Here is a 12,385-nt window from a genome sequence, read left to right as displayed (position 1 = left end):
TTCTGGTCCCTGGAAAAAGTTTAAGTTAAATTGAGTAAATAAAAGCTAAGTTTTATTGCGAGGAGTGAGAGAGGGGATGGTAGTCCCCTAACATATAGCATGATTCCTGTTTTGTAAAGTATGATCTATCGTAAAAAGATTTGGACCTCCATGTAAGACTTACTTTGTGTGATTTTTGCGCGATAAGACCTGAGCTTTATACGGGATCTAATAAAAACAACAGTATTTTTTTCAAGTGACGTTAAAGAGCAGTATTAAAACTCAATAAATTGAAATTTTCCTTTATTTTGGGGGGGTGGGGGGTTGGCACCCCCTCAACCCTCCGTTCTCTGCGCCGTAGTTTAACTTGTAATTTACTTAAAGCATTTTTTGGTGCCAAAGATATAGCTTGTTGGTTAGTCCATTTGTTTTATTTACCGATTTCCTTTTAAAAAGCTAAAACTTATAGTTTTATTGTTTAAAGCAAATGTGAAATTAAAAAAAAAAAAAATCATTGCCAAGGTAGTGTAAAAAGTAAATAAACTTTTTATGACATTGCTTTTCTGTTAGACCAATTGTTCTTGAAGCATTGGCGGAGACAAGTCAAAATATAATCCAGTATGTAAAAGGGACGGAAGCCTCCTTTTATATGCAGAATAATACCCGTTCATTTTTTATGACCTTCACTTTCATTTAAAAACTCTTTACAAAATTTCTTTTTAATAATTTATATTCGTTTTTAGCATTCTATTCCGGGGTACGTAACCTGGAGAGAAGCTCTCGCCCCAACTGCTCATGACCTTGACACTAGAGTTTAGTTCAACAGTATTTTGAAAATAAGAATTGCCCACAAAAGGGTCGCCTACGAAATCAGAAAATCAAATATTATAATCTGGGATGAATTTACGATTGCGCCCAACACGGCATTTAAAGCTATGGATAAGGTTTTAAAAGAGATCATGAAACTTTCGAAACCATTTGGCGGTAATACATAGCTTATTTGTGGAGATTTTTGTCAATAACTTACTGTAGTGCCGCTTGTCGCTCGAGCTTTGAACTGTAGATGTAAGCATACAGTATAGTGAACATAGGAGGAAGTTTAACTTTACAGAACATAAAAGCAACGTCGAGCTTTATATTCTGAATTTAGTCAGTGGTTAGTTAAATTAGGTAACGGCCCCTTAAATAACAAATATGGTTAAACGTTTATATTAACAGATTATTCAGATCTTACTTACTTGTACTTGGAACAGGACCAGGTATTTCTGCCTCATCCAGCATCTAAACAGAGCTTCTGAATGATGGTCTCCCATGATGAGCAGTCTTGTGCCAGTTCTTCAGCAAACCTCAGCCAGCATTTGTCCCATCTTTCAGGTAGCTATGAAACAAACTTACCTCTATAGTCAGAATTTCATCCTGAATCCAAATTTAATATTCATTTGCGTTGGAAATGAACTTTACCAACATCCCTGTATATACCAATTCAGTGTATATATTTGCACATTAGGGAGGGGGGTGGGGTAAAGTTCAAACTAACCTCTATAGTCAGAATTGCACCCTGAATCCAAATTTAACATTGATTTGCGTCGGAAATAAACTTTACACCCCCCCCCTATTGTGCAAATATATGCAAATATATTCATTTCTGATGCAAATGAATGTTAAATTTGGGTTCAGGATGCAATTCTGACTACAGAGGTAAGTTTGTTTCTTAACTGGCTGAATAATCTGTTAATATAAACCTTTACCCAAGTTGGTCTCCTGATGATGCACTAGAAATTCCTTAAAAATGCTAGGCCAAGATTCTTCAATTCAAGAAAGGATTAACCATTGCGGATACTGAAGGTTATTCCAGTGGAGCTATACTGTGTTGTAGAATTTGTAACTTGAATAAATAATTCGGAAAGTGTTGTAGATACTTGAAGGCCAAGAAGTAACATATCATAGTGCAGCCTCCATTGATGAGGCAAATAATGAAGATAGGTAACATCATCCTATTAAATTTCTTAATGAACAGCTCCTTTGGGAATGCCACGACAAATAATACGGCTAAAATAAATTGCTGATAATGCTTTTATGGAATCTTAATTGAATTGAATTTAGAGCTAGAGATTTAAAATCAAAGTTGATGATTGTACAAATTTTTGAATCGGTCAGACGAAAAAGAAACTGTATTTATTCCTAAAATAGGTTTAGCCTGAATGACCACAGAGCTGCCCTTTGTTCTCTGAAGAAGACAGTTTTCAGTTAAACTGATGACAATGCTAATGAACAAATCGTAAGTGCTATCTTCAAATATGTTTGCTATACATCTATATGTCTTTAGGTATGTGTAGTTATATACAGATGACTGTGCAGATAATTGTAATCTATTAGGGTAGGCCAGATGTAACGAAGGACTATCAGCTGTTCAGGAAGGCCTCAACGAGCTTTTAAGATGATCTGAAGTCTGAGGCCTGCAGTTCAATGCATCCAAATGTAAAGTTCTTCATTGTGTCCGAAATAGGCCCAACCGATCATATACCATCGGGAACGACCAACTCGAGGTGGTACTGGAGAAAAAGACTTAAGCGTTATTATTGACAGGGACCTCAAGTTCTATAGCCGCACACGAGCTCAAGCAGCAAAATCAAACCAGGTTCTTGGGCTCATCAAGAGAACTTTTACTACCAGGAAGCCGTGTGTGGTAAGGAAACTCTATGAGGCATTAGACCGCCCACATTTAGAGATAGGTATGATATTGACGTGTCTCCAGTATAAACTGAATGCCAAGGCACTTGAGAGTGCTCAGCATCTAGCCACCAAGCTCTTACCGCACTTACGAGAAAAAAACTTATGAAGAGCGTCTTAGGTCACTAAAAGTCACAGCGCTGGTATGCAGAAGAAAAAGGGGAGAGGTCATCATGACTCGCAGACTGCTTGAAGACGCATGTCTAAGTTCAGTCGTCTCTCCACCCTCTCCAGTGCCACTAGGGAACACAGACAGAAACTGCAAGTCCCCAGAAGCCAACGACATGTGTGACAGAACTTCTCTGCAATTTGCTCCGTACCCCTGTGGAATTGTCAATCGTGACTGGACGGATGCGGAATGGAAGCTGACCTGGGATGCTGCCAACCATGATGAAGTTCACAACCCCATCAAGACTCTACTTCAATACCACCTCATCTTGCTGGACATTACGGTTTAAGGTAATTAACTTATCTTTTAGAGAATCCTCTTATTTTGAAAGTAGGTGTGGAGCTGTTATGGTTTGTAGCAAAGAATGTGTAAAAATAACTAAAAGGAGCTTTGGCACTCTGACGTAGGTTTAATAAGAATTAAAAAGACAAGCATCATTGACAGTGCAGCGCTACTATGCAGAATGAAAAAGCAAAACAATAATATAACAAAAGAAGCTTAATGTTAATTTGTTGTCTTTTGAACTGAACTGAAGGTCCAAGGCTAATTAGGTTCCAACCTGACATTTCTGGAAGTAGGTAGCTTTCGTTGTTTTTTAAATTGTTTCTTACTGAGCGAGATTTCACCTTTATGGGGGCGTAAATCTATGACTTTTCAAGATAACACTAGATAATGGTAGGTTTTTTTTTCTCGTTGACCTGGTAGGGTTTCTGTCTTTTAAGTTTTTCATTTTCTTTGATATGTACCTGAAAGTTGTTATTTAGGATCTTTCTTTAATTACTTAGAATAGTTCTCTTAATATGGAAACGGATTGACGAAATGAATTCTGAACTCTTTTTAGCTGCCACCTTGTGTTGTGGGGCAAAGAATCAAGGCTAGAATGCCTCAGCCCAAAACCCCATCACCTGAAGAAATCAATGCAGTGGTAAAAGTAATCAATGCAAAGTTAGAGAAAGCTCGAGAACGATATCAACGAATGATCATGGCAAGGTACATGACTGGCAATCTAGGTATGATGTAGCATGTTTTTCTATAGTATGGTAACGTGTCCAGCTAGATCTGCAAAGTGTTGTATTCTCTCATTATTTTTTCTTTAGGGCCATACGATACCTTGAAGAATCACCCTATTTTGTCCATTAAAAAACTTTTTAGTTCGTGTGGCCAAACTGTTTAGAATTGTTCGGGCAGGCTTTCCAGAACTTGTACAGCTTTGATAATAGATCTGGATAAACGACATAAAACTAAAAGCCGACACATTCGCGGAAATCTTAGAAAAATCACCTAACTTCCCTGTTTTGTATCGGAGCTAGAGATGTCCAATTTTGATGAAACTTACATCATCAGAATATATAAATTTGTTTTTGATTAAATAGAGCAGGATTTCTTTTTTAAAATTCAGCAAAGGTCAGTCCCAAAAAATTTTCTAGCATACACGCCTGAAAAATGCTAAAAATCAATCCAAAGGAATTATATATTTGATTAGTGTGGCCGCTTTGGGAGTTCCCTCTGGGAACTTTGAGTGACCGATTTGAGAGTACCCTCTTTGAGTTATAAACTCACCGACAAAAAGAAAAAGAATTTTACTGTCTTTTTAGTCAAATTTGACAGTCAAATCACAGATTCTCGACAGCTTCTGATGATTGCTAGTCCCCTGGGATTATCCCCTTGTCTTTGAGACGGTCAGCCATCGCTGAAGCTTGCAAATATATTTTTAATGTATCACATTCTCTTAACTGTCATGATTATTTTTATTGCAGAAGGCATAGCTATTATTTCGGGGTTTGGTGGAGCAACATATTTTATTGAACGGATTTGATGCTCCAAATGAACTTTGCTTTAAATAACTTTTGATATATATATATATATATATATATATATATATATATATATATATATATATATATATATATATATATATATATATATATATATATATATATATATATATATATATATATATATATATATATAGTCTGATTGCATATAATAAGGAACTATGATAGAATGCCAATTGGACGTCTTTTTATGCGACTTGATCACGTCTTTTTTTTAACCAGAGAATTTTGCCAATTGGTACTAAACTAGTCTAAAAAAATGAAATTTATTAATCGATTTGGTGTCAAAACGACTAAATTGAGTTCAAAGACCACAAATGAGAAACGGCGCAAATTGGCTCCATGGAAATCGATCATTTCGAAATGATCAAATGCGTAACTACCTACTGTACTCTATATTATTCTTATCTACGAGTATAATACTAGAGGTATATTATGTTCAAGTTATAATTTTAGGTGTATTGAGTTTCTTGGAGGCATATTAGTTAGTTTTCTGGTGTATTCAAGGTCAGGCTTTGCATATGAATTGCAGTAAGGAGCTGTATCTCTCTCTTTTTTAAGTTACGTTAAATGTTTTCCACCCCGTGGACAGGCTTTTGCTTTTTGGGTTTGTTATTCATTATGTTGTGTGTTTGATTTAACTGAAGTATTTCACAACAGAACGAAAATGTTGCATCCTAAATAGGTCCCTCATGTCAGTAAACAAATTTCTTAGCCTAGCTTTATTAGGATCCCTCCTATTAGAAACTGAAACCATTAGATGCATTACAGAAAGGATAGCACACTCATGGGAATTGAAAATCATTGGAAAGACAAATCTTGAAATATGCAACAAATATTTCTAAAATTAATCTCTTCTGAATTATGTTCTAAACGTGACTCCTAAAGCTGCATCTTAATTGGTAAAAGTGACTTGTTTTAGTTGTTGAATAACAGCAATAAGGATCCTTCATTTTTGGGTTATAGACGGAGACGAATAGTGTTGAAGCAGTACATGGTTACTGGTTCGGAGTGGCTATTAGTTTGGAACAGGGCTTTGAAGTCGGAGTCCTGGTGTCGGAGTTTTAGTAAATATTTGCTGAGTGAAGTCGTAGTAACAGAAATAATGTAAAGCCCTTGGGAGTTAGTGTTGGACTTGGAGTCATGGAAATACATAAAGGCTGGAGCCAGGCCAAATATTCTTAAATAGTACTAAAAAGTGGCAATAATAAAACTAACATTGTAGGCTAATTATATAGTCAGTGGATTTTTTTTTGCACCATAGTTCTACAGTACTACTGCAGAAATAATCTATTCAATTATTTTATATCACTATTAGAATATACGTATAATATTTGCTAATTCACTGCATATAAAATATAGAAAGTTAAAAAAATACTTAACAGAGATTCACAGAGATACATCTTTTGCACTCTACAACGATTCTGGCAATGCAGAATATATAATTTATAAGATAAATATTAGCTATTAATAGGGTTATTAAAAATTGTATTTAAAAAATAATTTGATGGAGCTATGTACTTTTTACGAAAAGGGAAGAAAAGGAACCTTTACGAAAGGGAAGTATTACAGCTTGGAGTCAGAGCAATTATGTTTAAAGTTTCAGGAGTGGGAGTCAGAGTTGGAGTCGGTATATTAAAAATGACTGGAGTCAGAGTTGGGGCCGTAGCCGGTATAACTTATAACCGACTCCAAAGCCCTGGTTTGGAAGGAGAAGAAGGTGCGCTCTCTTCTAATCGTCTTATACACGCATTAAGACAATGCGCAATCTGTTGGGTGTAATTTGTGTATAAGCTCCCCAAGGTTTAGAATCCTTATGAGTCTTCAATATTTTAAGCCCCTTTGGGACTAGAATCGACGGCCGATAATGTACGGGTGTTGACCGGAAGACACTATCTGTACTCATTTTGTCAAAATAGATTATCTGTATTGTCTCAGGAAAACCCCTATGCCTTCCCAAGGCCAGAACAAAATTTGCACTTTACTGGAAAAATATGAATGTTTTTACTTTTATAACTTTAATAAATCAAATAATATTAACATTTTGATTACTAAATATCAGTATATGTATATTAAACTGACAATGCACATTCATTTGTATTTTTTTTCACTAAAGTGCAAGTTATGTTCTGGCCTTGGGAAGGCATAGGGGTTTTGCGCCTGCTCGTTTTGAATTTGACTCGGTTAATTATTGTAGTTTCTGTTCGTTTTTGGTTTCATTTATTTATCGGTGCTGATTTGTGGTAGTAGTTTCACGCTTGGTAGATTATTTGATTCTTTTTTGCTCATTTTTTGTTTAATGGAGTTCTTTACTTTTCTTTGAAAAACTTATTTTATGGAAAAAGTTTTTTAAATTAATTTCTGTTTGTTTTGAATTTATATGTCTTTTCAGGGAAAAAGAAAATACCACTTTAAATCTGTTCGTTTTTTAAGAATTTATAGTTTGGCCTACTATTTGTATGCTGGAGAAAGATTTTCAGCAATTTTTAATAACATACACCCTTTTAAAAATCTGGTTACAAATAGTACTGTTTAATTTAGATTCCTCCTCTAGTCGACCTGAAATGGAAAACTTGATACCATTTGCAAAACAATCTGTTTACTTTCTTTGATAGCTTGGATACACCTACGCTATTTTGATTCGGTTAAACTTTAAGAGCAGAAATGGGAGGGTTGCCGTGGGAGGGTGGGCGTGGAAGGGGTATTAGTTGCCCTCAAATTACTTTCGACTATTAAAAAGGGCATCAGCTCTTTCTATTTTCAATCGAATGAGTTCTTTTCGAAGTTCCCACGACAACTCCTTCGATACGAAGTGCCCTGGTCTAAACAACAACAACAACAAAAAATAATAAATTATACCCACATCGATCTTTACTATAAAAATGTCAAGCCTTCCAATTACTTTCGACTATTAAAAAGGGCACTAGGCCTTTCGATTTCCAATCGAATGAGCCCTTTTGGAAACGACAACGCTTTCTATAAACACCGTATATGCCCCCTGGGCATAAATTACAACCCTTACCCTAAGGTCTGTTAGGGTGGTTGTCATCCTCTAAGACCGAATTTCCAGAACTTTCAACTATTTTAAACAACATGGCTATCTGAAAATGTTGATTAGATGTGTTTGGGGAAATGGTGAGTGTGAGAGGGGTGTTAGTCGCCTTCAAATCACTTTTGACTATTAAAAAGGGCACAAGCCACTCCAATTTCCAATTTAATGAGCGCTTTTCGGAGTTTCTACGACAACGTCTTCGATACGAAGTGCCCTGCTCTAAAGGAAAAAATTAATAAAAAATACATTGTGCCGACTTGCTTCTTATATGCCCCCATGGCATAACTTCAAACTCTTGCCCTGAGGGTTGTGGGGGAGTGTCTTCCTGTTTAGTTAGTCCCCGTTTCTTGTCTCGTTCTCGAGTGTCCCCGTTCTTTACTTAGGCAGCGCGATCGTGCTGCCTATGAATTATACAACAACTTTCTATATAAACCTTATATGCCCCCAGGGAATAACTTACAACCCTTTGACTGATGGCTCTGAGGGGGTTATCATCCTAAAAGACCTAATTTCCAGAACTTTCAACTACGTTGAACAAAATGGATCTCTCAAACTTTTGATTTGATCTGTTTTGGGAAATGGTGGGCGTGAGAGGGGCGTTAGTCGCTATCCAATCACTTTCAACTATTAAAAAAGGCACTAGCCCTTTCAATTTCCAATTGAATGAGCCTTTTTGAAATTTCTACGACAACGCTTTCAATAAAAACCTTATATGCCCCAGAACTTAACTTAAAACCCTCGCCCTGAAGGCCGTGGGGGGAGGGGTTGTCACCCTTAAAGACCTAATTTTCAATAGTGTCAACTACGTTGAATAATATGGCTATCTACAAATTTTGATTGTATGTGTTTGGGGAATAGGTGGCGTGAGAGGGGGGTTATTTGCCCTCAAGTCACTTTCAACGATTAAAAAGAGCACTATCCCTTTGAGTTTCAATCAAATGAGCCCTTCTTTAAATTTATGCGGCAACGATTTCAATGAAAACCTTATTGCCCCCAAGGCATAGCTTATAATCCTTGCCCTGAGGGTTTTGGGGGAGTGTCCTCCTCGAAAAAATATTTTCTATCTGGAAATCAACTACGCTGAACAAATTGCCTATCTAAAACTTTTGAGTGGATGTGTTTGAGGAAAGGATTGACGTGGGGGGGGGGGCTATTTTCCCTCCAATAACTTTCAACTATTAAAATGGGCACAAGCCCGTTGAATCTAAAATCAAATGAGCTTTTTTTTAATTTTCTACGACAACCCTTTCTATAACAAGCCTTATATACCCCCAGGGAATAACTTAAAACCCTTGCCCTGAGAGCTGTGGGGGAGTGTCCTCCTCAAAACATATTTTCTATCTGGAAATCAACTAGGCTGAACAAAATGGCTGTCTCAAAATTTTGATTGGATGTGTTTGGGGAAATGATGGGCTTGAGGGGGGGGCTAGTTGCCCTCCAATCACTTTCGACTATTAAAAAGAGCACTAGACCTCTCAATTTCCAATCGAATGAGCCTCTTTTGAAGTTTCTACGACGACCCCTTCCATATGAAGTGCACTGCTCTAAAGGACAAAATAAATAGTACATTGTGCCAACATCGTTCTTATATGCCCTCGGGGCATAACTTAAAACTCTTGTCCCGAGGGTTATGGGGGAGTATCCTCTTCAAAAACATATTTTCTATCTGGAAATCACCTATGTTGCACAAAATGGCTATCTCAAAATTTTGATTTGAATGTGTTTGGGGAAATGATGGGAGTGGGGGGGGGGGGGGTTATTTGCCCTCCAATCATTTTCCACTATTAAATCGGGCACTAGCCCTTTGAATTTCCTATTGAATGAGCCTTTTTTGAAGTTTCTGCGACAACGCCTTCTATAAAAACCTTATATGCCCCCAGGGCATAACTTAAAACCCTTGCCCTGAGGGTTGTGGGGGAGTGTCCTACTCAAAAACATATTTTCTATCAGGAAATCAACTATGCTGAACAAAATGGCTATCTCAAAATTTTGATTGAATGTGTTTGGGGAATTGATTGGCGTGGGGGGGGGGGGCTTGTTGCCCTCCAATCACTTTCGACTATTAAATAGGGCACTAGCCCTTTGAATTTACAATCGAATGAGGCTTTTTTGAAGTTTCTAAGACACAGCCTTCAATAAGAACCTTATATGCCTCCAGGCTACAACTTACAACCATTGCCGTGAAGGCTTTGGGGGATTTTCCTACCCAAAAAGATAAATTTTGTTAGGAAATTATCTAAGCTGAACAAAAGGGCTATGTAAAATGTTGTCCGAGCTAGGTTATAGGAACAGATGGGCGTGGGGTGGGGGCGATTGTACCTCAGATTACTTTCGACTATTAAAAAGGGCCCTATAACTTTTGATTTACAGACAACTGAGCTGTTTTTAAAATTCTTATGACACCCCCTTCCATATGAAGGACCTAGCCCTAAAGGTAAAAAAAATAATTCATTATACATTGTGCCAACATATTTTTTATTTGTCTCCTGTGCACAAATTAAAAGCCTTGCCCGGAGGGTCGTGGGAGAGTGTCCACCATAAAAATATGTTGTCCTTGCAGCAGATCACAAACACGTAACACAGTGACTCTCACAATTTTTATTGGAGAAGTTCGGGGGAAGGATGGACGTGGGGGGGGGGGCTAGTTGCCCTCCAATCGCTTTAGACTATTAAAAAGGGCATTAGCCACTCCAATTTCTAATCGAATGAGCCCTTTTCGAAGTTTCTACCACAACTCCTTCGGTACGAATTGCCCGGGTGGAAAAAAAAACACATTGTGCCCACATTGTTCTTTACTTAGGCAGAACTAGCGCGCTGCCTATGATACGCTCAAAAAAGGGTCGACATTTTCAAACAGTTCGTGTTAACGAACTGTAAGTAAGAGGCGACCCGGTTTAATAGTAACCGAAACTAAAAAAAACGGAATTTTGATACCAATAGGTGCATCCAAAGAATTGTATTTTATGCTGATTTTAAACATGTAAGTTTCATTAAATGTAGTCTTACCCATCAAAAGTTACGAGCCGGAGAAATTTTGCCTTGTTTTCGAAAAAAGAGGGAAACACTCCCTAAAAGTCATAGAATCTTAATGGAAGCACACCATCAGATTCATCGTATCAGAGAACCTTATTGTAGAGGTTTCAAGCTCCTATCTGCAAAAATGTGTAATTTTGTATTTTTTTTTTTCCAGAACAAAGATCACAGATGCGTTTATATTTGTTTTTTTGTTGTTTTTTTTCCAGGGGTGATCGTATTGACCCAGTGGTCCTAGATTGTCGGGAGAAGGCTCATTTGGACGGAAGTTAAAAGTTCTAGTGCCTTTTTAATTGAAAAACAAAACAGTTTTTAAAATAGAATAACTTTTTACAAACAAAACTGCATTTTTATGTGCAAGCTTGATATGTCTTTTCATACTGCAGTCTTTTCAAAGATATTTGATTATTCAAGCAAGTCCAATTTCTAGCACCAATTGTCTACTAAGCTTCACAATTTTGGTTTTCTTTTTTAATTATTAATCTAGTTCATCCTAAATGGTACATAAAGGATCAATATAGTTCTTTATAAATGGGGACTATGTCTAGTCTATTTAATCATAAATGGGGATCTGAAACGTAGTAAAGCACAAACCATGGCACATATTGGACTTAGCTAACTGCCTGATTCTTTGAACTTCGTCTCCTACTATTCCAAACCATAGGCTTTTTCCTGTTTTTGTTATATTAAATCTTTGAATAGAAATCAGATGAAAAGACATTAAAATACGTAAACAGGAAAAAACTGTTAATTGCAAAAATATTTTTATATATTTTAACAAGGGATTACAACAATTCAACGACCTTAAAAAAGAAAACCAAAAGTTAGAAGCTTAGTAAAGATTGTTGTTAGAAAAACATCATTGTTTCTAAGACATGAAAAAAAGTTGAAAAATTTTTAAAGTTCAGTTCAAATCAATAAAATTATTATGTAAATTGTAATATTGTTTACGGTGCCTGAGCAATAATTTTAATATTTGAATTCAAATTATCTCCGTGAAAAAAAGCGTACAGACAGGTCAGAGCATATCTGAAACAAATGTGCAAGACACTTCCATAGATGCACCAAAGACTGTCGCAGGTCAAAATGATGAAGATAAAGTAGATAATTGTGTGGATCAATGGAATTTTCAAAACAAAATGAATATTATTTCATCAATAGATAATTTTTTTTTATCAACGGAAGGATGGAGAGTCGGCTGAAAAACAAAAAGAGGAAAACCAACCACACTAAACTGAAGACCAAGATAAAAAGGATGCTTTGACTGAAAGGGAACAGCGAAAAGAACAAAGAAAAACGGAAATTGGACACAAAGAACAAACTAAACAGGAAAACCAAAACGACATCATAAGGAAGACAAAGCAAAAAAAATGCTTTGATTAGGAGTGAACAGCAAAACGAAGAAGGAAAAGGACTAGAATGGTTATGGTGGACTGTTAAAAGGTATCTCCTAGAGACGAATCCCATGGAAAGGGAAGAACATATTGAAAAAGATTTAGAAAATACCCTTAAGATTTTTGTAGAATATCGGAAACAAGTTCGGTATCATTGTCTAATCCGGGTTGTAGCGGTAGCTAACAACCTAGT

At 36.5% G+C, this 12,385-nt stretch overlaps 1 protein-coding gene across 2 annotated transcripts in view; it reads left to right on the top strand.

Annotated features, from left to right (window-relative positions):
• LOC148954583 (uncharacterized) overlaps positions 1–12,385 on the top strand; it is a 60,997-nt gene that overhangs the window by 30,519 nt on the left and 18,093 nt on the right. For both annotated transcript variants that reach the window (XM_089087160.1, XM_089087159.1), the window contains exon 6: positions 3,720–3,888. In XM_089087160.1, the coding sequence (XP_088943286.1) occupies positions 3,720–3,888 (169 nt within the window). The remainder of the gene's footprint in view (positions 1–3,719; positions 3,889–12,385) is intronic.

The sequence above is a fragment of the Artemia sp. Qi Xiang Cuo genome, chromosome 3, assembly GCF_049724085.1.
Source record: "Artemia sp. Qi Xiang Cuo chromosome 3, ASM4972408v1, whole genome shotgun sequence".
NCBI classification, from domain to species: domain Eukaryota; kingdom Metazoa; phylum Arthropoda; class Branchiopoda; order Anostraca; family Artemiidae; genus Artemia; species Artemia sp. Qi Xiang Cuo.
This window is presented reverse-complemented; position numbering and strand designations above follow the sequence as displayed.